The sequence below is a fragment of the Xiphophorus maculatus genome, chromosome 6 (genome assembly GCF_002775205.1).
Source record: "Xiphophorus maculatus strain JP 163 A chromosome 6, X_maculatus-5.0-male, whole genome shotgun sequence".
NCBI lineage: Eukaryota > Metazoa > Chordata > Actinopteri > Cyprinodontiformes > Poeciliidae > Xiphophorus > Xiphophorus maculatus.
In genome coordinates this window covers 4,402,331-4,425,507 of record NC_036448.1, presented here as the reverse complement: position 1 = coordinate 4,425,507, position 23,177 = coordinate 4,402,331, and the positions used below count along the sequence as shown (strand labels likewise).

At 40.2% G+C, this 23,177-nt stretch overlaps 1 protein-coding gene across 2 annotated transcripts; it reads right to left on the bottom strand.

Annotated features, from left to right (window-relative positions):
* Positions 1-368: 368 nt before the first annotated feature.
* LOC102223337 (discoidin domain-containing receptor 2-like) lies at positions 369-15,234 on the bottom strand. 2 transcript variants are annotated; one of them, XM_023334969.1, is made up of 17 exons: positions 15,149-15,234; positions 14,707-14,811; positions 11,934-12,036; positions 11,585-11,822; positions 8,850-8,997; positions 6,848-6,950; positions 6,589-6,772; positions 5,676-5,916; positions 5,482-5,547; positions 5,001-5,137; positions 4,277-4,493; positions 3,975-4,186; positions 3,748-3,875; positions 3,452-3,661; positions 1,774-2,008; positions 1,532-1,681; positions 369-611 (listed from the first exon to the last, which is right to left on the bottom strand). In XM_023334969.1, exons 2-17 carry the CDS (start codon positions 14,780-14,782, stop codon positions 480-482), a joined length of 2,580 nt encoding a protein of 859 aa, XP_023190737.1. In that variant the 5' UTR covers positions 14,783-14,811; positions 15,149-15,234; the 3' UTR covers positions 369-479. The 2 variants fall into 2 exon arrangements, with proteins under 2 accessions (XP_023190737.1, XP_023190736.1); XM_023334968.1 differs by having other exon boundaries at positions 3,975-4,493.
* Positions 15,235-23,177: the final 7,943 nt, after the last annotated feature.

Sequence of the window (23,177 nt, the reverse complement as noted above, 5' to 3'; positions counted from 1 at the left end):
ATATCATTGTCTCATTTGATCAAGTGTCGTACCTGATAAGTCAATATTCTGTAAAAAATATTTTTTTCAGAGAATAACAAATAAAAATTCCACATATTCAACATTTTTCATGCATCCCAAATTATCTGTATGTAGTTTAAACCTGCTTATTTTCAAACCTTTCAAGCAATCAGATATTCAATTTTTGTAACTCAGTGTTTTTATGGTATGCCAGATGGCTGCCTATTACTGAAACAGTGTGTATGGAGCTAAATTGAGGCCATAAAGTTTGTTCAGAAGAAAAAAAATTGAAACTGAAAAAAAAAAAAACATGTCTTAAAACTGAAAAAAAAAAATGAAACTGAAAAAGATTTGAAACTGGAGGGATTTTTTTTCTTTTGAACAAACTTTGTGACCCCAATTTAGCTCCACAGTTTGTCCAGTTAATCTAGAACTGACACTTCCAGGCTTAATTAACCCTATAGAAGTTGCTTGGTGTCTCATCTGCTCTCCGTCAGCTGGGCGTGTATCTCCTGGAAGCTTGGCCTTTCCTTAGCGTTTCTCCTCCAGCAGCTTAGCATGAGATCGACGTAGATTCTGTCAGGACAACACTGAGGTTGTGGCAGGTATACCTGGGAGCATAAAAACAGGCCTATTAATTATATCACAAGCAAGACAGGCTATGTTTAGCTTAATAATAGTTAAGGGCATGTGTAGTATAAAATAAGGCAGTACAAATAGTGTAAGCACTACATGGAGCTTTCAACCACTAACTTTTCCACAATTTGTCACATTATTATCAGAATTTGCCATATTTGATTGGAAATATTATATTATGATTAAAGAAAAGCCATTTGTGCAATGTTGAGACAGCAGGGCTAAAGATTCCAACGAATGGCCGTTATAGACAGAAAAAAAAGGAGGCCAAGAAACTCAGAAGTTTGGAGATTAATCTCCAAATTTATGTAGAAAATCTTGAATTTTGAAACATTGTTGGAAAAAAACAGAAATTTTCTACATTTGTGAATTTTAGTTTTTGGAAAGTTTTTTTCTAGAAAATTTCTGAAAGTAATCTCAAAAGTTCAGATGTGGTTTTTGTGTGTGTGTGTGTGTTTTTTTTAAACATTTTTTTAATTTACAAAATTTTTGACTTTTGGAGCTCCAAAATCACAGAGCTACATTGGGGCCGTAAAGTTGGTTCAAAAAGGGAAAACAATTGAAATTGAGAAAAAAAGATTTGAAACAAAACTACTTTTTAGATCCAAGTTTTTTTCAGTTTGAGTTTTTTTCTTCTTTTGAACAAACTTTATGGCCTCGATTTAGCTCCATACACATTTCTCAGATTTTAGTTGAAACAAATCTAAACATCATGTATTGTTTCATTTCCAGTCAAATGTTTTTACCTGCTTTGTGTAGATTTATCAACCAAAATACCCCCCCTCCCAAAAAACCCACTAAAGTCCATGGATGTGGACATTGAATAATTTAAGTTGGACATGAATACTTTAGCACAACACTGTAAATGCACGCTGACCGCCTGTGCAGTGCTCACCTGCTTGCCCTGGTTCCTGAAGAACTCGCCCGTGTTTTCGATCACCTGCTCGTCAGAGAGATGCGAGTATGGCTGCTCCTTGCACAGGGTCAGGATTTCCCACAGAGTCACCCCGAAGGCCCACACATCGCTGGCCATGGTGAACTTACCCTGAGAGAACAGACAACAAAAACAGAACCCAAAGTGGGCTCATTCTACGCTAGTTTTTAAGGAATCCAGTCCCGTTTCCTTTGGTCACTCACTAAAAGGATGCTCTCCCAGGACATCCAGCGAATTGGCAGGACGGCTCGTCCCTGGATGCGGAAGTAGTCCCCTCTGTAGAGGTTCCGACTCATGCCGAAATCCGCTATCTTGATGGTGTCGTTCTTCCCCACCAGGCAGTTGCGGGTCGCCAGATCCCGGTGGACAAAGTTGAGAGAGGACAGGTACTTCATACCAGACGCGACCTGCACCGCCATGCCGAGCAGTTTGACGGAACTACAATACAGGACAGAAGTAGTATTGTACTGACTAAAGGTTCTTGATTTGTTTTTATGCAGAAAAATCTGAAAAGTGTGGTGCAGTAGTGGCGCAGGTGTAAAACACAATCCAAGTAAGGAGGCCTTAGTACTCGATGCAGCAACTGCAGGTTCGAGTCCCAGCCTAATGACTCTTACTACATTGTCTTCCCCTTCTCTCATTACCCACTTTCCTATCTGACCAAGCAAAGGCAACTAGAGCCAACAAAATGTTTTTGTTTTTTTTTAAATAAAAACTCTGGAAAGTGCAGCATGCTTTTGTTTTCAGCCGAATTTCCTCTAATACTGCTAAATCCAGTGGAACTAATCAGCCTCAGAAGTCATTTAAAGGGGCAGCAATGTGTACTTTCCAGAAGTCTAGTGCCATTTTATAGAATAATCAATAACATCAGTTGTCATAAAAATGCTCTATATATCAAATATGACTTAAAGGAAATTTTACTTTGTAATTTAACGCCTTGAAATTGGGCCTTTGCAGCTTCAAAAACTCCTACCCATTCTGAAACTCCACTTTCAGGAACTCATCACAACATGGCTCCCCCATTAACCTTTTAGCAATATTTTTACCTGTGATCCATATTTAAGTTCTCTAAAGAACTTAAAAATGTTTGTGTGTCCAGTTTGTTTGCTTGTTCTTTTCTTCTTCAGTCCTGAACAACATGCAGTGCTCACATATTGCTTGTGTCTTCGCTCTGTCGCCATTCATCGTTCTTACGGGAAACCCGAAATGCTGCCAAACGAATGATTTGAGAGTAACTTGGGCGTCTTCTGTTACAGCTTCCTCAAGCAAAGACATGGCTCCTGCAACTGACTAATGTTCACAAGACAGCAGTCACCTCAGTAAGAATTATTGTGGTGTTTTAATATCATGAGATATTGTATGAGAAGATCTTGTTACACCCCTAAAGTCCAGTGAAGAATGTGTGACAAAATGCCAAAATCACAAAGTCGATCAAATTGGACTGAGCTTCAGCTACTTTGCAAGAAAAAACAAACATTTCAACTGCTACATGCTCAAAGCTGGTACAAACAAACCCAATAGTTGCATTTTAAACGTGTTTTCTGGGCTACAACTCACAGATTTTTTTCATAGGTAAGCTGGTCTTACAGTCCAGAGAGACTTAAAGTCAATACTGACCGCCCTTATTTAGACCACAGACATCGGCGTGCCAGAAACTGCCTGCAGGCTTCAAAGTGAAAGACGGCAATTTCTGGATGACTTATAGTCCAGAAAATACGGTAATTGCAGTGAAAGGTAGTTCTGTATCGACTCAATGGTCTGAATACAGATGTGCACTGAACATTTCACTCGTTTCAATGTGTTTCATTGAAACGAGTGAACACGTTTTGAAGTGAGAAAGCCCAAATTGCGTATGACTCATTTACCGAGAGGGTGCACTACCTGACTTCGTCGCTCCCCTCCTGCTGGTCTGCCTCGCCACCAGTCAGGGTCTTCAGTCTGAGACTGCAAAGGAACTGGTTCAGGTCTCCATTCTCCATGTACTCCGTGATCATACACAGAGGGTCCGTGTCCACGCACACCGCCAGCAGGCGGACGATGTTGGGATCCCTCAGACGAGACATGATTCTTATCTCCTTCAGGAAGTCGTTCCTGCAGCAAATTCACCAACTAAAACTGAGAACTGGACGGGCCAAAGACGGTTCTGTCGCTCGACCGTTCAGCCAGCAGACCCTTACCTGGCGTTGTTGTTGGCGTCTTCCCGTAGCATCTTCACAGCTACGAGCAAAGGAGACTCGCTGCTACCTTCCGTCAACGTATCCTCACCCAAGAAGTCCTGCATGTCCTCAGCCTCGCACAAGTGCACCTGTGTGGAGGGAAATCAGCTCATCGTCCGCTTTGGTTCAGGTCTTTACTTGACACTGAACAGAAGTAACTTTAATGCCAAGTCAAAAAATGAGTTTACCTCCCCAAACTGGCCCTCTCCCAGTTTCTCCTTGAAGGTCAGCTTCTCTTTTGGGAACTCCCTCAAGGTCAAATCCGATCCAGCAAAGAGGTTCATGTTGACGGCTGTGATGGAGCCGCTGTCCGAGGACTCCTGCAGACTGATAATATCCGCCTCGGCGTAATGCGGCGCGCCGTCGGAACCGACGCCTGCTCTACTGGAGGTTCCCGACTCTGGAAGAGAAGCACGCGCTGCAGGATCTGTTGCTTCGGCTGCTTTTGAAGACCTTAGGGTTGACCTTCGACCCCCGGCTCCCTCCTTACTGAGGTGTTCTGCGCACTCGGCAAATTCGGGCAGCTTGCGGATGAGACGAGAAGGCTCCTGGTAGTCGGCGCAGGCGGGGTAGATTCTCTCGTACGTGGAGATGGAGCCGGAGCCGGAACCGTCCTCGCTGGACTGAGAGGAGCGGAGGAAGGAGAAGGCCTGGGTCTGCGCGGCGAGGCGAGCCGTCAGCTCGTCGTCCAACCAGCGCCGGGAGGCCTTACGATGCGTGAGAGGATACAGTCTGTGTGAGTGACTTCATACCCTTTACACTTTTTCACGCATGTTTTAAGTAAAAAATTACTTGATATTGATGGAAACGTTCTAGCTATAAGTGAAATAATCTGCCAGTGGAAAGGCACCCGAGATTTTAAGAATAGCTTGTTTTCACCCATTTCAATTTTATATTGTCGCCTTCCTAACATAATGGCCTAACTCATTTGTGCCAAAAGAAATTTCTGCCAAAAAAAAAAAAAAAAAAAAAAATCACCACTTCTTTCCAAAAAATGTTTTAGGCAAATAAATAATAATAATAGTAATAAAAAAAACTTTTGGCAAAAAATAACTTAGGCCATTATTTTAGGATATGTAACACCAGTAACTTTTAGTGTGGTTCCAATGTCAGTTTTCCTAGTCTGAACTTTTAGCTATCAGTAACAATTTCCCCCCCCCAAAAAATCAAAACAGACAAAAAAAAAATCCCAATAGTAAATACGGTTCATTCACCTTCTCAAGCATCTTCTGCCAGACCTGCCTCCACAGTATGATGACTATGACAGTCAAAAGGATGGCGATAATAGCCACCAGGCAGCCAATCAGGATCTTCGTGTTGCTGTCGTCCACTTTGTGAGTGGGATCCTCCCCTGACGAGGCACAGGAACGTGTTGGAAAAATTTAAATGTGGTCAATCATGTGTAATATGAAAAGAAATGTAGCACTCCTTCACCATTTTATTGCTGGATAATAAATAAAATGTAGAAATTCTTCTCTCTCTTTCCTTTTTTAATCTTAAAGCTGAATATTGTAGTTTGTGATTCTCTCAGCAGGGGGCAGTGTTTACCTAGAAAGCATTTATTTCCCCCACCCTATCTTCACCTTTGCTTACTTTTAAATAAAACAACACTGCTTGAAAGCCTGAAAGCCTTATTCGTGTTTATTAACAAAAACAAACAAACAAAAACAGATCAGATGAGGTTCGGCTGGTTACCTAGAAGGGATTTTTTGGGTTGTCCTTGCTTGTGAGGACCCAGCGACGTGTTGTAAACGGCAGAGCCTGTGACACAGAAAGGCAAGGAAGTCAGAGTGAATTGAGTCAGGAGGCGGTTTCGCTATGAACCCAACATGCTGGCCTTGTGCCGTGGGAATGAAAGGCTTTCTGAGGGGTGGCTCTGATAGTTTTACCTGACTGGAAGGCCACCTCGCTGAACAGCAGCCACTGGTCGCCGAAGTGAAAACGGCACTTGATGCTGCTGGCCGTTCGATCCCCAAGGGGCACGGTGACAAATCGGCCGCTTTGGCTCAGGGGCTCGGCGGACGGCCTGAAGGTCATGGGGTCAGGCTCCCATTCCGATTCGGAGCGGAAGAAGCACGTGGCCTGTCTGAACAGCCTCACTCCACGGCTGAACATGTTGCTGCAATGAACCTGTAGAGGTGGTAGGCATTATTAAAGTACTAAATCCTGCTGCGTGCCAGACTTTAAAGGGGCAGTGTTATGTCTTCAGCCACATAGTGGCATTTTATAGCACAGTCAAGTAACCATTTTAACTTAAGTTGTTATAAAAATGGCATATGTCTCAAATTTGTTGCCTTGAAATTGGGCCTCTGTCTCTTTAAGATCTCCTGTGCTTTCTGAAACTCTGCCTTCAGGAAATCGTCACAACATGGCACCTCCATTAACCCTTTAAAAACATTTTTAATGAGCTCAACAGATGTGCAGCTGCACCAGGTGTTTGCTAATTGCTTCTGACTAGTCTGAAGGAGCTGAGTGAGGGAGTTACAAGGGAGGGCTGCTCTGTGAGGCAGAAGCTTGGAAACTGCATGTCCAAGGAGGAATTTTGTCCTCGAAGGCGGAGCTAGGTCCACCCAGGTGTTTTGCACAGCTGGTTGCCATGGGAGATTAAGGGATTTCTCAAATATGAATGAAAGAATCAAGGCATCAAGGTGTGATTTTGATGATGGAAAAACATTATAACATGATGTGTAAGGCTCAAAAAAGTCAATTTTACAAAATGTTACAAAAAAATTTAAAGGTACTCTATTGCTCTAATGCTGGAAATGACTCAAATGTTTCCTCCTGCGTTGAGTCCTTCCTCACCTTCATGGAGGTGAAGTTGCGGATGTGGTCAAAGTCAAAGACCACCTCTACGTAACCTTTAGGGAAAGTCTTGTTGCTCCATCCCACATAGTCGTACCCAGGCCACGCTCCAGGGACATGGCTGTGCAGAAAGTCATCCAAACCCCAGGCGCCATCCGTCAGCTGGCCCAGGCCCTTGGTCAGTCTGGAGAAGCAAAGTTTGATTTTTCTTTCATGCTCGATTTCCCCAGAGTTCTACGTGTAGAAATAAAGTTCAGACCTTTGAGCTGTTGCTCCATCATACACAGAGTCATTGAAGAAGACATCCAGGCCTCTGTAGATCATCTGGTGTCCATCTGGAATGCTATAAGACACCAGGCCATCTGGAAAGACCAGGGAAAAAAACCTAAAATGAAGGTTTTTTCTTTAAGTTTTCACAATATTACATAGACATCATACTAAAAATATGCTGTAAAGCAAAATCCAGTCTGTACAGGCACAGGCTGGTTGGCATGGTCACTATTACTGCACACTGTCAGTCAGCTGGCTAAAGGAAACTGACTATAAAAACAAGAAAGATGAATTCAGCTATTTGGAAATTAACTTAATAAAGTAATAAAGTAATTAAAACATGAACAGTTATGTTGTGGAAACTAGAGAACCTCCGTCAAACGACAGAAAAATGTTATCCAATTAATTTTATTGCTATCAGTAAAAGCAAACTTTAAATTCACTTTAACGTCTGCTTTGTACGTTAAAGTTTGAAGCAGCGTAATTGTATTTCCTGCAATGAAGACAATGAAAACAGTCAAATAGACTAATATTTGAACATGCTTTGCCCAAAGATTGCTTATATTTTCTTTGTTTGACTTGATTAAATATAGAGGCATCCATAGGATTATGGGTCAATATTGAGCTTTATAAAATTGCATTGGAAAAAGGCTAAAAAGTTGGACAGATGCATGGATGGATGGATGGATGGATGAATGGAGGGATGGATGGATGGATGGATGGATGGAGGGATGGATGGATGGATGGATGGATGAATGGAGGGATGGATGGATGGATGGAGGGATGGATGGAGGGATGGATGGAGGGATGGATGGATGGATGGATGGATGGATGGAGGGATGGATGGATGGATGAATGGAGGGATGGATGGATGGATGGATGGATGGATGGATGGATGGATGGATGGATGGAAGGATGGATGGATGGATGGATGGATGGATGGTGGATGGATGGATGGAGGGCTGGATGGATGGATGGAGGGATGGATGGATGGATGGAGGGATGGATGGATGGATGGATGGATGGAGGGATGGATGGATGGATGGATGGATGGATGGAGGGATGGATGGATGGATGGATGGATGGATGGGATGGATGGATGGAGGGATGGATGGATGGATGGATGGATGGAGGGATGGATGGATGGATGGATGGGGATGGATGGATGGATGGATGGATGGAGGGATGGATGGATGGATGGAGGAGGATGGATGGAGGGATGGATGGATGGATGGATGATGGAAGGGGGATGGATGGATGGATGGATGGATGGATGGAGGGATGGATGGAGGGATGGATGGATGGATGGATGGAGGGATGGATGGATGGATGGAGGGATGGATGGATGGATGGATGGATGGATGGATGGATGGATGGATGGATGGATGGATGGATGGAGGGATGGATGGATGGACAGATGGGGACTGTTCTATGACAGAGAACATCACAAATGTAACTTTTTCCATACAGACCTTTAAAATTTACCTTGTTTCAATTTTAAAAATAAATTAAATCCGAAAATTGGAGAAATTGTACTGGAACACAGAGTAAAGGGACAGTATTATGTATTTTTCAGGCACGTAGAATAACTTTATAGCACAATCAAGTAACTATGTTACCTTCAGGTGTAGTGAAAATGCTGCATATATCAAATATGACAGAAGACATCTGACATCACATTTTAACGCCTCTGTCTCTTTAAGAAGCTCCTGCTCTTTCTGAAACTCCGCCCTCAGGAAGTCATCACAACACTTCTCCTTTAAGCTGTTTACAGCCATTCTTCGGCGCGTACCACCAAATGTCCCAACAGATATTTGCAACTTTTTATTTTTTATTTTTTTTAAAAGGACAAAGTTAAAAATGTTTATTATTAGATTTTCATTTTTGTGTCAGTAAAGGAAATCTGTGGTATTTTTAGTCAGATTTATTACACCGTCAGAATGCCTCGCCAGCCCATGCCTAAGCCTTCGTGGTGAAGAGCCCAGACTAACCCAGCCATTCACAGCCGTAGAGCTCCACCCTCATACACACGATGGAGGAGGGGTCGGTGACGGGCATAAAGCGGACGAAGCGGGCGACGATGGGGGGCTCGAGATCCTTCAGGACCACATCGTAGGTGTTCTTGTTGCCCTCGACGACCTACGAGAGGAGAGGCGGGGCGTTCAGATTAGACATAACTCAGTGTGTCCCTGAACAGAAGCAAACTTTAATTTGACAGATTAATATTTGCTCTTCTGCACCAACAGAAGACAAATAATACAAATCTATGTCTGCAATCTAAATTTGTAAAAATGGTACTAAAGGTTTGAAAATAGATTTAGATATCATGTTTAAATGGGACTTCATTACTATTCCACCACGCTTTTTTTTTAATCTGATAGAAAATAAAAATAATAATAATAATTTTAGAGAATATCATAAAATAATTTAACAGGACACCTTCATGAAGAAAAAGTTTCTTTTATGAACAGCATGTCAAAAGATTATGTACAACTTACTCAATAGTCAAAGGGAAAATCCTCATTGGTACGACAGCAATCAAATCAACAAGTTTCTGCCTTTTATTTTGACAATTTTACTTTAATTTCTAAACCTGAAGTTCCTTATCCCAGGCCAGATTGTGTATGCAGTGCTGATTCCTCCTGTTTTTTTCTCCCCCCAATGAACATTTTTTGGAGTGACCTAATTAAAGTCAAGATTTAAATCTGTTATAGGTACTGTGGGATGGCCTTAAACAGGCTTTTAATGCTTTTGGGGGCAAAGCTAATTACTTTTAAAAAAAATGTTTTACAAAAAATTTGCGTGGGGTGGCCAGACCAGACCAGAAAAAAATGACAGGGATTCACAGCTCAGGAAATGCATAATTTACATTTAATATAAATTTAGCTATTTATTATTTTTTATTTAACGTTTTTCAAGATGGGGCTGTAACCACCTCTAGACCCCCTCTTGGTGGCACCACTGCTTAGGGTCAGGATTTTCTTTCAGCTCATCTTTCTCTGATATTGAGATTTGTTATATGATCTGAAACAACTGTGACAAAAACAAAACAATTCTGTAAGGCGGGCAACTATATTAGCCACACATGTTAATGTTTATGTACATTAACATAGCCATAGCATGAACATAATGTAGTTTCTACGATGTCTTTTTTCTTGCACATTCCTGGTTTGGAGCAATGTTTTTTTTTTGCCTCCAGACTGGCGCAAAGCGTGTGTCTGAATTTTAACCCAAGTGGAAATAAAAAAAATTCTGCCCTGATCTGAAGGGCTGCCTGGCGTGTTGCGGTTAGAAGCGAGTGAAAAGCCGCCAGATTTCTTATCTCTGTCTCCACCTGTGACGCCCCTCCAACTTTAGCCTCAAATGCAGCAGCATTCGCTCTGCCTAGAGAAGGACAAAATTAAATGGAGTCGCTTTTTGCATCCGACTTGGAAAATCCAACTTTCTAATTGGAGCTGGAACCGATGTGGAATGAGACAAACCCAACACAGAATCCAGACGGTGAGGGGAAAAACAAAAATAAAAATGCCCAAAATCTTATTTAAAAAGAAAAGGTTCAGTAATTCTTACAGTGACATTAGCACTGAAATCATCACGGCGTCCGCACATCCTTAAAAAGTCTTAAAAATCCCGAACAGCTTAAAGTATCTTACATTTCTTTTTTTTAAGTAAGTTGGCCTTAAATACGTTAATCATAGGTGTTAAGTTTTGTTGTAAGACTATTTACCCTTGTTTAATCTATTTAATCTTGCTAGCTAGCAAGCTAGCTAAGATGTCTTAATTTTGACACCAGCAGAAAGCCCGATCATTATAAATATGGTTTTACTGCGTTTTGCCTTGCTAGAAAATAATACTTCCAGTGCAGTTATGTGATAACTGTAATAACTGTGATAACAAAAACTAGCCCTGTCCCAGTAACAAATAAATCAATTAAATTAATATCATGATCATTTAAAACAAACAAATTTTTTTGTTTGAATGATTTATCGCTTGTCTGGAAAAACTGGATGACAAAAGTCTTCAGTTTGGTGTTTTGGTTTCAACTAGACAGTTTTGTGAAGGACAGTTATGCTTACAGAGACTTCATAATTAATGTGTTTGTTGTTTCGGTTGTTTTATTTATTTCATATATTTAAAATGTCTTCCAGTTCCAGTGTTAAATGTTCATTAGCATTTATAGTTTATTAATCTTTGAGAATGTCTTCTCGCATTATTATGCCGTTAGCATTACATTGCTTGAAAATGATCTCAAAACAACAATACTATCGTTTATCGCAATAACTTCTGGAGCGATTTATTGTCCAGCAAAATTTGTTATCGTGATGGGCCAACCGTTAACAACAATAGCAACAATAGTCACATTGCTGATGCCAACTTGGCAAATCTGTTGTTATACTTAGCAACTTCTCAGACAAAAGACAAAATAAATTGGTATCGGCCAAAATTGGAATCGACAGGTTGGGCTTTTTAATGATCGGTACTTGGCCTAAAAACTGCGATCGCTGCAACAATAATGAAAATGCTTTGGCACTTTGTAAAAAGGACTAAGTTCCAGCCTGTCACCGTAAAGATCTGTTGGCTTTTTTTTTTATTATTATGAAACTGTTAAAACAGATACTCAGTCTGTTTCTATTGTTCCCCAGAGATACAATTAAAAATAATCAGCATGTTGTTGCCGTGACTGACTCAGTTTTATGAAGTAATGTTGTCCAGAAAGCACACGCACCTGATTCCCCATCCTGTCATGCCAGCCCATCCAGCTGCCGCCGTCCCGGCTGTACTTTATTCTGTACCTCTGGGCGAATTCGTTGCCCATGCCGTCGGCGTGGCGACCCTGGGTGCCCACGAGGGTGATAAAGTGCAGCGAGCGCAAATCCACCTGGAGGTACTCCTTGAAGCCGCCCGGCTCCGACATGATGTCGGGACACCAGGCCCCGTCCCCGTCGCCGGTGTCAAAGTCCAGTCTGTGGAAGAAAAAAAGAAGAAGAGGGAGTTTAAACTCACGACTGGCAGTTTTTTGTTTCTCAAATAGATCAGAAGTGAGGTGTTGGAATGAAAGTAGGAGTTAAAGTTGCCTTCCGAATCGTGCGGCAGTGGACTCGGACCACTGACTGGAAGCAGAGATGTCCTCGTCCTGGATCTGCCCGCCGGTCATGCCCAGAGGATAGCGACACGTTTCTGAAAAGACAAGCAGACACAACGGAGCTGCTGTAAAATACTCTGTTGGTTTCACTGAACACATTAAAGATCTGCTGTCGTATCAACCTTTAACTTCTGGGAGAACCTTCTGGCCTGCTCTGCATCCCCAGAACCAGAACCAGAACCAAACATGGAGAAGCAAATGAACAAACTTCTAGAAAACTACAAGACTGCCGAAACGCTGAGTTCCTTTAAATCAGGGCTAAAACCCGTCTGTTCAGAGCTGCCATTGATGAATACTAACCAGAACATTAATTGATATATTTGATCTGTATTTAATGATCACTCTTGATGATGACAATTGGCAAAATGAAATGTTTTTTGCTTGTTTCATAATTGATTATTCTGCCATGTTTTAATGATTTGAAGCACTTTGAACTGCTTTGTTGCTCAAATGTGCTTCACAAATAAGCTTGACTTGACCGAAATCCGCCTTCAGGAAGTCATCGCAACATGCCTCCTCCAGTAATCATTTAACGTTTTCACTGAGTAGCAGCTCATACTTCTCGTATTGGTGTTTGCTAACTGCTGCTGGCTAGTCTGAAGGAGCTGAGTGGAGGAGTCCCGGGGGAGGGCTGATCTGTGAGGCAGAAGCTTGGAAACTGTTGTTCTGAGGAGGAGTTTCGTCCTCAAAGGCGGGGTTAGGTCCACCCAGGTGTTTTGCACACCTGGTTGCCACGGGAGATTAAGGGATTTCTCAAATATGAATGAAAGAGTCAAGGCAACACTCCAGGTATGTTTTTGATGAGCGAATAACATTATAACACGACACTCAAAAAAGTCGATTTTAAAACAGTACCGTCCCTTTAAGTCCTGACCGAGGAAGCTCAATACAAACACCTTTTCAGGTTTTGATTTCCAGAGCAGTGAACATCTTGTCCAACTTGGTGAAGGCTTCAAAACACACTGAAGTTTGTGTTGGTGTCAAAACATGGAAAAGTTTAATGGACACGGATACTTTTGCAAGTGTCTTGCCATTTCCCCCCCACTCTCCTATTTTTATATATTTCTACAGGACCTGAGGAGTTGAGTACTAATTGGACCGGGCTGCCTTCCTCCCTCTTGCCCCTTTTCCTGCTGCCCTGCGTGGCCCCTGAAGCCAAACAGAGGCATCACTGTGTGGGTGCCAGTCTAAGCAAAACGAGAAGGGAGTGCCCGCTGAACTGGTCGCTCTTCACTTTCCTCAGTTTTCGTGACATTTTTAGCAAAAAAATAAAAAACATCTTAGAAAGCCGGCCCAGATTTTCTTAGAAAAATAAAACTCAAGGTATTAGAGAAAGCATCTGATCCCAAATATAGCAGACAAAGGGGTCCTGATTAATCTTATCCCCGGTCTAGGTTTTCTTGTTGCCCCGTTGCCCGCAAAGCTTTAAGAAGGCAGAGAAAGGAAAAGTCTTGAAATGTAAGGACGCACCTGATTGGTCACGTGTGGAGAATGAGTGCAGGAGTGTGTGTTAGCCAGAGCTAACAAACCTTCTGCCTTCCCTACCATGCGTCCTGCTCCTGAAAGGTCTGCCTGTGCTGAGGATGTTTGCCTCCTGACCACTGGGCAAACCGCACACACACACACACACACACACACACACACACACACACACACACACACACACACACACACACACACACACACACACACACACACACACACACACACACACACCCACACACACTTCGTTGTACTGCTACCGCTCAGAGAACTTCGCATCGGCTTCCGTTCATTTTAGAAGCCGTTTTTAGAAAAAGAACTTAAAGTTTCATCACCACACTTTGCATTTTGTGATAAGGATAAAAGTGATGATATCAATTCTTCTTTGAGGTAACCGTGTGGCCGTGACTGAATTTGCTTTCTTTGAGACAAAGGTCACATAAAGAATAACTGCATACTACTTTTTTTTATGCCTTCAGTGAAAAAATTAGTAAAGCAATTTTTCACTGAAAAAATTGTGGGGACATTTTAAACCTAATTAACTGGAATTTACTGTGGCAACAATGAATCAAAATTCCTATGGTGATAAGAAATTTGTCACGATAAATGATAACCGATACAATAAATGCTCACTCCTAATGTCTAAACAGTGGAGAAAAATAATAAAACTAACAATCTCAACGCTACAAAATACATTCTGGGGGTTTTAAACATTGTTAAGTGGTCGTTAACATCAATAATTTAGTGTGACAACCATGAATCAAAATTCTCATTGGGAGGAGAAATTTATTGCGATAAGTGTTAAATGATAAACGATACGATAAATGCCTAAACCAGACATTTTCTCTAACCCTAACTATTCAGTTGAGTTCAATTCAAATCCAAAAAATATTACCAGTATATTCCTAACACACACTTTAACCAAAACATAATTCGCATCATAACTCTAATTCTAACCAGCAGAACTGCAAGAAAACAAGTGATGACCTGGAAAATGTCCTCAATGGTGCCAGTAGTTCTCTATAGTTGTTGTATGTCGCAGATACAACTCCACACACACACGCGAGCGCCCACACACAAACACACACATCATGTATTCTGAGCCCACCCACCTTAAGGTCTGGACAACATGCCAATGTTTTTACTTTTCGAATAATTTTATGGACAGCAGCTGACTGGTCTGCCTTCTGGCTGGCAGATGAACAATCCGAACGAGTCTCTACCTGGATTGACTTGAGGCTTCACGGTGGCGGCCGTCAGGATGAAGAAGACGCAGCAAAGGTTCAGTTTGACCGCCATGACGCTTGTCGTCTCAAGGAGCTGCGGTCCTGAAAAGGCAGATTGTGAATAAGAAACGTTTTTTTCTTTTTCTTTTTCTAACTCTTCCATTTGGAGTCATTGATCTCATTCGCTCTGCGTTCTTACATACGTCTGCGGAAGACTTAGTCGGAGAAAATCAAAACATTAGACTTTAAATCTTAAACTGGACAGCTCTACTGAATTTATTGCTCTATTTATACAAACAAAAAAAGTGTAGCAGGAACATTTAAGACTGAATTCCAAATCCTGCATCTGGATTAAGAAAAGGCTACTTTTAACGAGTAAGTTGTGTGAATATACTACTTTTTTTTGAACAGTTTGGGGTGAGTTTGTTGTTTTACTTACATTCTGACGTTCCTCTGTCCTCTCTCAGAGAAGATTCCACATTCTCTAGAACTTGATTAACTCAAAGCCGGGAGTTGCTGCTGACCTCGTCTTTGGAAGGTATTTCTGGGTCTGGACAGGAGACTCAGAGGGAAAGAAAGAGAGAAAGAGAGAGAGAGAGAGAGAGAGAGAGAGAGAGAGAGAGAGAGAGAGAGAGAGAGAGAGAGAGAGAAGGAAAAGGGGGGAGGGGGGGGAGAGGAAGGAAAACACAGGCTGATGTAACAGTTAACCCGTCTGGGATGGAAGGAGAGAAATAGAGAAAATAGACACGTTTCGAGCTGGGATTGTTTGAAATTGTGACCCCGAAGAGGAGAGCTGCTGTACGTTTGGTAAAGATCAGAAGCAGGAGCAGGTTAGCACTTTAAATATCACGTAAATCCACAAACTGCACCAAAACGTAAACAGAAGACTGACACGTTTCACTTGAGCCCGTTCACGACTCCAAAGATCTCCAAGATGAATTTCAGTTGAAGCCTTTTCATCTTTTCCCTTCATATCATCCATATCCGAGTTTATGTACATATTATAAATATCACAATACCACCAGATGGTTTCATTTCTTTGGGTTAGGTTGTAGCGCACATGAACAAGTGAAATTGTTTCCCTTCAATCTTCACACCTGATTTTTTTTTCTAGTGAACTAAAAAAAAAAACTCAGCTAATCTTTACCCGTCTTTAAAGGGGCAGTATCATGTAACATCTACTTTTTGGAGCTTTACATCATGTTATAAAGTTAATCCCTTATCAAAAACATACCTGGAGGGTTAGTATCATTCTTTAATCCTTTAATCTCGCCTGGTCGGACCTAAGAACGTTAGAGCTTTAACAGACGAGCCTTGTTGTGATGACTTCCTGAAGGTGGAGTTTCAGAAAGAGCAGGAGCTTCTTAAAGAGACAGGCCCAATTTCAAGACGTTGAATTAGGAAGTCTAATTTTTTAAAGTCATATAGCATATATACATATACATATAGCATTTTTATAACTGAAGGTAACAAAGTTACTTGATTGTGCTATAAAATGGCACTATGTGCTTGGAAAACACGTAATACTACCTCTTTAATACAGTACAAACTTACCAGAGCATGGATTTCAGGGCATCAGAAACCAGAAAAGAAGTAAAGGAGGACTAGAAAGTTAAAATTTAAGTAGAGAAAAATCTTGAAAATCCAAGTTAACAATTTTGTACTACTTTTTGTTGGTCAAAATTCTAACAAAAAGATTCAAGTTAGTATTTATAAAATTACCTGACTACAAGGACAATTAATATTTTTCCAAGACGCCATATAAAAAAACGGCAGAATAATTATTCCTGTATTAGAGAAACTTTACCAAATGGCAAGTTTTTGTTTCAGAAGCAGCAGAGCAGAAACTGAGATGTTTATATTGTGTAGAAAATCAGAATAGTAAAATAGAAACATGCTGAATCAAAACCCGGCCAATCATTTACCCACTTTATTCTCTACGCCAGTTTTTAACCACTCCCCTCAAACCTCAAGCAAGGGGATCATACCGGAACGTTTTAACGTATGCAAACTCATCATCTTACATCTATCGATTCAATCTATTGGCAAAACACAAAAGAAGATTCGAGAGCGTGAACAGGATGACCCTTTCTGTTTTTATGATAATCAAGCAGATTAAAGAGGACGCCAACTGCAGCGGGCCGCCCACTATCTGTGTCAGCAGCAGCTGCAGGACGCCGCGGACGGATGTGGGCGGGTAATGGCTGATATTATTCATATTTTCCAGCTTATCAGCTTTACACGGAGCTGCTGCCGCCTGCAGACGCGCTGCGCTTAATGGAATCTGATCCGGTTTAATGAGCACAGCTGGTGCGGCTCCGAGCCGTCCTACACCGAGAACTTCCCGCATCTCCTTTTCACAACAGGTCAAGAGTTTGTTTTGTTTGTTTATTTAAAGGTTGTCCTTACTTTGGAAAACTGTTTCACTTTGGAGATTCTTTTCAAAAAGTAGAGCTGAACCGATCCGATATTAATATTTGAATCGGTCGTGAATTATAGATCGGGTATCGTGATGCTTGAAGCAATCCATAAGGGCGGATCTATTCAGTCTAATTCTATGCTTTGTGCTCTGAGCTACATCATGCTTTATTATTTATTTTACATATTTTGAATTCCTAATTTCACTTTCTGTACCATTCGAAAGAAGTTTGTTGCACTTATTATTTTTAAAAGGTTGACCAAGATAATCAACTTGTTGTTCTCGTCAGTTTCAGTTTCCTTATTATTTATTTTACATTGGCTCTTCTACTCCTAATTGCACTGACTGAACAAATTAAAGTTGTGTTGGTTCTACATGTCTGACCAAATTTGTGAAGCTATTGGTGTTTTTAGTTGTGCTGTACTGGTGCAAAGTTACCAAATAAATTTGTAATTCAAAACATCTATGTTTGTGTTTTTTTAAAAAAATGCTTAAGTTAATTCAGCCGACACCGATATCGATGTCAGAAGACCAAAAAAAGTGGCGCTGTGCTTCCCTAAATCAAATGTACAAGACGCATCACGGCACCAAGTGGATTTTGAGAAAGGACATTTAATTCCATGAGGAACATCAACATAAGTGCACTTTCATTTTTAGTACACTTCTTGTGAACACACACAACCCTGGAGGGAAAAAAATGTAGGTAACAGACAGAAAGAGAGAAGGAAGGAGGTTAGAAACTTTAAGAAAAAGGAAGAAAAACAACACGACATTCACGTTTTGAAACGGCTCAGAGAAACCGTCCCGGCTCGGGGACACGGATAATAAATACACTCACAGTCGTCATGGTGGAGCTGGTGCATTAGAGTCCAAAAGTGTCCGACAGAGCGTCATCGCTCCTGAAATTGTCCCGAAACATTTCAACGTGTGAAGCAACAATGATGCAGCAGTTTATGGACAGCCACCATGTAGTACTGGAGGGACGGCTTCTTTTACTGGGAGTGGGGCGGTGTGGTAGCTGCGTTTCCACAAAAAAAAAAAATGTGTTCAAATCTTTGTCAATATTCCACTGAACTTGGAAAAAACCCCCACAATTTAGCAATTTTCATTTAAGAAGAAAAGCAATGAACCTCAGACATGAATAAGTTCGTTCACTGATAAGTCATTACAAGACATGACACGACATTGTCCAACTGCTTCTTGTTGTCTTCTTCGTGGTTTGCGCCAGTGGTAACATCTTGTTGTCGATCATGTGGCTCATGTGAAGCGACAAAAGTATTTCCATTGCAATTCTGTGAAAGAAGCTCATTTTGATACAGCCAAAAAAAACAAAAACACCTCACCCTTGAGATAAAACATTTTAATCAGAAAACTAGAGACGTTTCAAAATTGACATGGTTCCATAAAGTAAATTTACTTTCGAAATGTCAAATTGCGCAATTATATGGCCAATGGAAACACAGTTAGTGTTTCAGCAACAAGGCTAATGAAAATGAGCAACACGTGTAGCTGAACAACGCTTTCTAAATTACAATTAGCCTATGAGAACAAGATTTAAACAATCTTTTTCAAAACTAAAAAAAACATTTTTCTGTTTTTATGATCGAATTAACAGGTTTAAACAGTCTGACATGCAGAAATAGTCAGCCTGGGTTTCATATGTTACTGTTTTGATTCTTGTCTCAATCCAAGATTGTCCTAAGAAATGTTAAATTTGCTCCTTTCTTAAAAATCAAATATAATACTTGTTTCATAAATCTAATGTGTTTTTTTAAAAAAAAAAAAACCTGTTCAGATATATCCAATCTAAACAATGCTGATGCAACTGAACAAAAGCTATCAGTTCTGTTAGCATAGCAGCATTAGCATTATTAAGTTGACTGTCAAAAATCTTCTGATTTGATCAAGTTAATGTTAGCTAAATAAAACTTTTACCCAATTCTTCTCACTGAAATTACACCGACTGTCCATGACAGCACAACATAACCAGACTTACAAAAACGTATCCTATTAGTAATTAGCGCTGCCACTGTGACATGGCTACATTTTTAAGGACAGAAGCCTAGTTAGCCATTTCCCTCTGAAATGTCTGATAATGTTGCACAGACATGTTAAACAAAAACCAGAATGAAGAAACTCAAGCTGATTATTTTATGCATTGTACAAGTGAATAGACCAGGTCATACTGTTTAGATGCATGCTCAGTTTTATGCCATGTATACAGTTTAACAGTGACGTGCGGTGAGGTTCATAGCTGGTGAGGCACTGACTTCATCAGAATCAGATTTGCAAATAGATGCATAGATTGACAGCAGTTTACAGGTTATGTTTCACTTCTGCATCCTTACACAGACAAACTGTAGCTCACAAAATCTATCGCTGCACTTGACTTGCTTCCCGAATCGTTTAGCCTAGCTCGCTGTCACTTACTCGGCAGTTGAGGAGTGAACAAGACGAACGTCTGGGATCTTGAGCGCCCCCTGCCATGAGGCAAGAGAACTGCCTGCCTCACCTCGAACCTGTTCTCTGCCGTTTATAATCGCTCATTACACGAAACACGTTACACAAACACAGTTGGTGACAAAAAGCACTGTACATTATATACATAAGCTAAATTATTGGAAATAAGTTCACATATTAAATTTGTTTAAACCATTTTATTGACGCCGTACAGCAACATGCTCTCTCCGCTTAGCAGCCAGCGCAGAGCCAGGGGTTGCGCAATCCAAGGTGAGGCAGAGCTCGCTGCTGCCTCACCGGCATCGCTTCCAAGCATTTGAATGGGAAAATAAGAAAATTCAGCGATTTTGAACAAATAAAAATCGAAATTGGTGAAGCTACATGAAAAATAAATATTTTTTAGTACAAACCACCGGATGAATATAACAATTTAAATTACTTTATGATTATATATTTTCTTTCTTTCCATGATGGCAGGTGAGGCACTGCCTCACCTGCCTCCCCTGACCGCACGTCACTGCAGTTTAAAGTTAAAGCCTGTGCAGCACAATTTACTCCAAAAACATTTATTGCCCCATATAAATAAATATGAATATCGCAAACACAAACATACACAAAAAAAACAAACAGTGCGGTCGTGACAACTTTTAGATCTTTTAGAAATATGTTTCACGAAGTTAGTATTAGGACTGCACAAGTGGTGCAGTTGGTAGAGCTGTTGCCTTACAGCAAGAAGGTCCTGGGTTTGATTCCCGGCCCAGGATTAAAAATAGATCTAAATCTGATTTAGAGAGAAATTGGTCTCTAAATTATCCCCTCTAAGGGATGGATGGATGAATTTAGTATTCTGAGTTTTTTCTTATCGAGAATCTTTAATACTTCTCATACAACATCATGCTGTTATGTTTAAATTTAGGATTTAAATGGAAATCCGGTTTATTTTGGTAGTTTAATCTGATGAGCTACAGGAACAATCCTAGATCCTTTAATGAAATTATATGTCATCTTTTGACTTATTTATTGTTTATATGAAATTATCTGTAAGTCTTACATAATACTGCTTAAAGAAGCTCAGTCAGCCCTACGTTTGTATTATTTAACAGATCTCTTACTATTACTAAAAACTGTTGTTCGATAAAAGACATACTGTAGATAAGAGGTGGCTAATTATTTCTCCCAATATTTTAACCAAAATATAAATTATTTTTCCTGGTAACACATACATTCAAGCTTTTTATAATAGTGGTTCTTGAAGTCACAAACTTGCTACATACCTCATAAAAAGCTGTTGATGGTCAATTTGATCAAAAATAATTATCATGTTTTTACCTGGGAACAAACTTTTAACAATTTAGACACAGTATACATCACATACAAACACAACTACAATCAAATTTGTGAAAGCAATAAATTTCGCAGCAATGACCCAATAATGACATCACTTAATCTCACGCTACGCTACGCAGACACTCGGTCAACCTGGGTTCTTGAAGCGGCTCCAACGGAAGGCAGCCCGACCTATTTTCTGATTCAGTCAGTTACCCAGTGTGGTCTCAAATCCACACCCACTGATGTTTGTTTGTCTGACATCCCTGGGATAATATTGCCTCTCTGCCTTTTGTCTCAAATAGAAAATTAAAACTTCCGCATCACTTTATTACACATTTCATACTGTAGCAAACACAATCTGAAACTGTGAAGCGTAGCTGCTACAAATCTTTTGGGCATATTGACAAAAATCTGCTGTATGAGTGACACATACACGTTATTGCTGCAACAACCAATAACTGACTTCATCTCATGCTACACTATGCTGTCTGTGGTGATGAAGACTCACTCACCTTAGCATGGCTGAAGCTTGATACTGAAAGTGTAATGGCTTTAACTACTTCCCGATTGGCTAATATTTGTCTGATAAATTGGGGGACTTCGGTGGGCATTGACAACTGACTCCCTGATGGTTAGTTGATCCTTCAGTACGACAAGTAAAAAAAACAAAAAAAAACAACGTATGGTGTCACAACAGGAACAGTGAATTCCACACTTTTGATCCCAGTGCACATGTACTATTTAGAACACGAGCGAATCAAAATCAAAAAGAGACTAAATTAATTCTCTTGAATTATGCATGTTCCACAAATTTTCCACTGTTTCCTCATGTCTGGACCTTTTGAAACAAACGTTCTTTCAATACACACATATAAACAGCCAGCTAGCTAGTTAACAGTGTGATAGCAGCTTTGAATTTAGATTTACATTTCATTCCTAAGAGTTATATTTTGTCTGTAGAGCTGAGTTGTAGTCTTCTGTGCTTTTCATATGCAGGAGGTGGATGAGGTGATGCGTTACTTGCTGAACCTGATGTTAAACATAATAAAGATTAATAGCAACAAAAAATAAAAACACATTTTGGAGCTTTTTAAAATAAGTTTCAGAAGCTTTTGTTTTGACACAAGTTTCAGAAAAACATGGCTCCGTACTGGTCAAAACCTGTGGAGGGCCAAATGGGACAAAACTAAATAAATACATCACTAAATCATTTATTGATTATGGAATTAAATCATTAAAATTCAAACTTTGTAAAAATGTATTTAAATACATGTTTAATTAATTCATAGTTTCAGTTCCTGAGATAGTTTCATCTGTCAACCGTGTTCATCAAAGTGAAGGGGCAGGGCTATGGGCGGGGCTAAAACCTTTGTCAAACTCCGCTACTTTAGCCTCATTCTTTGAAAATTGTGGTATTTAATCAGTTGTTCGACTTTCTCCTCTGCGTGGTCCAGATGACAACCTCTTGTTGTCATCAGATGACAACAGTTCCATAATTTTCAAAGAATCGGTGGAGTTCATCAGAACACAGTCCTGCACAGAGCGCCGCCACTCGACTTTGAAGGGCAGGTTTGACAGATAAAATGATCTAATGGTGACACTGCAGCAGCAGGAATTTATTAATACCAATTGAATTAATTATCTGCGTCATATTTAATTATTTAATTTTGTCCCATTTGGCCCTCCGTAGAAACTGAGATGCCTTGTGAAAAATATATTATTTCCAAAGCTGTTGGAAAAAAACCCCACACTAGATAATCATTTTGTCATCAGTAAATTTCACAACTGGATGCAGATTATTCTTTTCAAGCCCTAAAAAAACCCAGCAGCTGCTGAGCAGCTATTGAAGGAATGTTAGCGATCTAGAAGGGCAGCAGAAGAAAAGACTTTGATAACATTAGCAGTAAAGGGTCACTGTTTTCAGTAGCGTAGAAATACTGCTTCTTTAGTTGTTTTTTCTTTTTCTTTTTACCGTTCAGTGAGTAAATTTTACCAAAGAAAGTAAAATACAGAAATAAGACAATCGGAAAAAGAAAGGCGCGTGAATAGTTACATTACAGCTGCAGATGACGGACAGTGCAGACGAGTATGGAGCTAAATTTTTCAAAAGAAAAAATAAAGAAACTTAAAAACAAGATTTGAAACTGAAGCAGTTTTGAAAATATTTTCAGGTTTAAATTTTCTTTTGAGCTTAAAATGTTCTTTCAGTTTCAAAATAATTTTTCAATGGAGAATCTTCTTTCCAATTTACATTTTTTTT

Bases quoted from the DNA above. Each gene is read 5' to 3' on its own strand.
- LOC102223337 (XM_023334968.1), bottom strand. From the start codon at position 14,782: ATGGCGGTCAAACTGAACCTTTGCTGCGTCTTCTTCATCCTGACGGCC. The intron at 5,917-6,588 runs GTGAGGAAGGAC...CCACCTCTACAG, and splicing joins GCAACTTCACCTCCATGAAG to GTTCATTGCAGCAACATGTT. The intron at 2,009-3,451 runs GTAGTGCACCCT...CCTGTATTGTAG, and splicing joins GAGGGGAGCGACGAAGTCAG to TTCCGTCAAACTGCTCGGCA.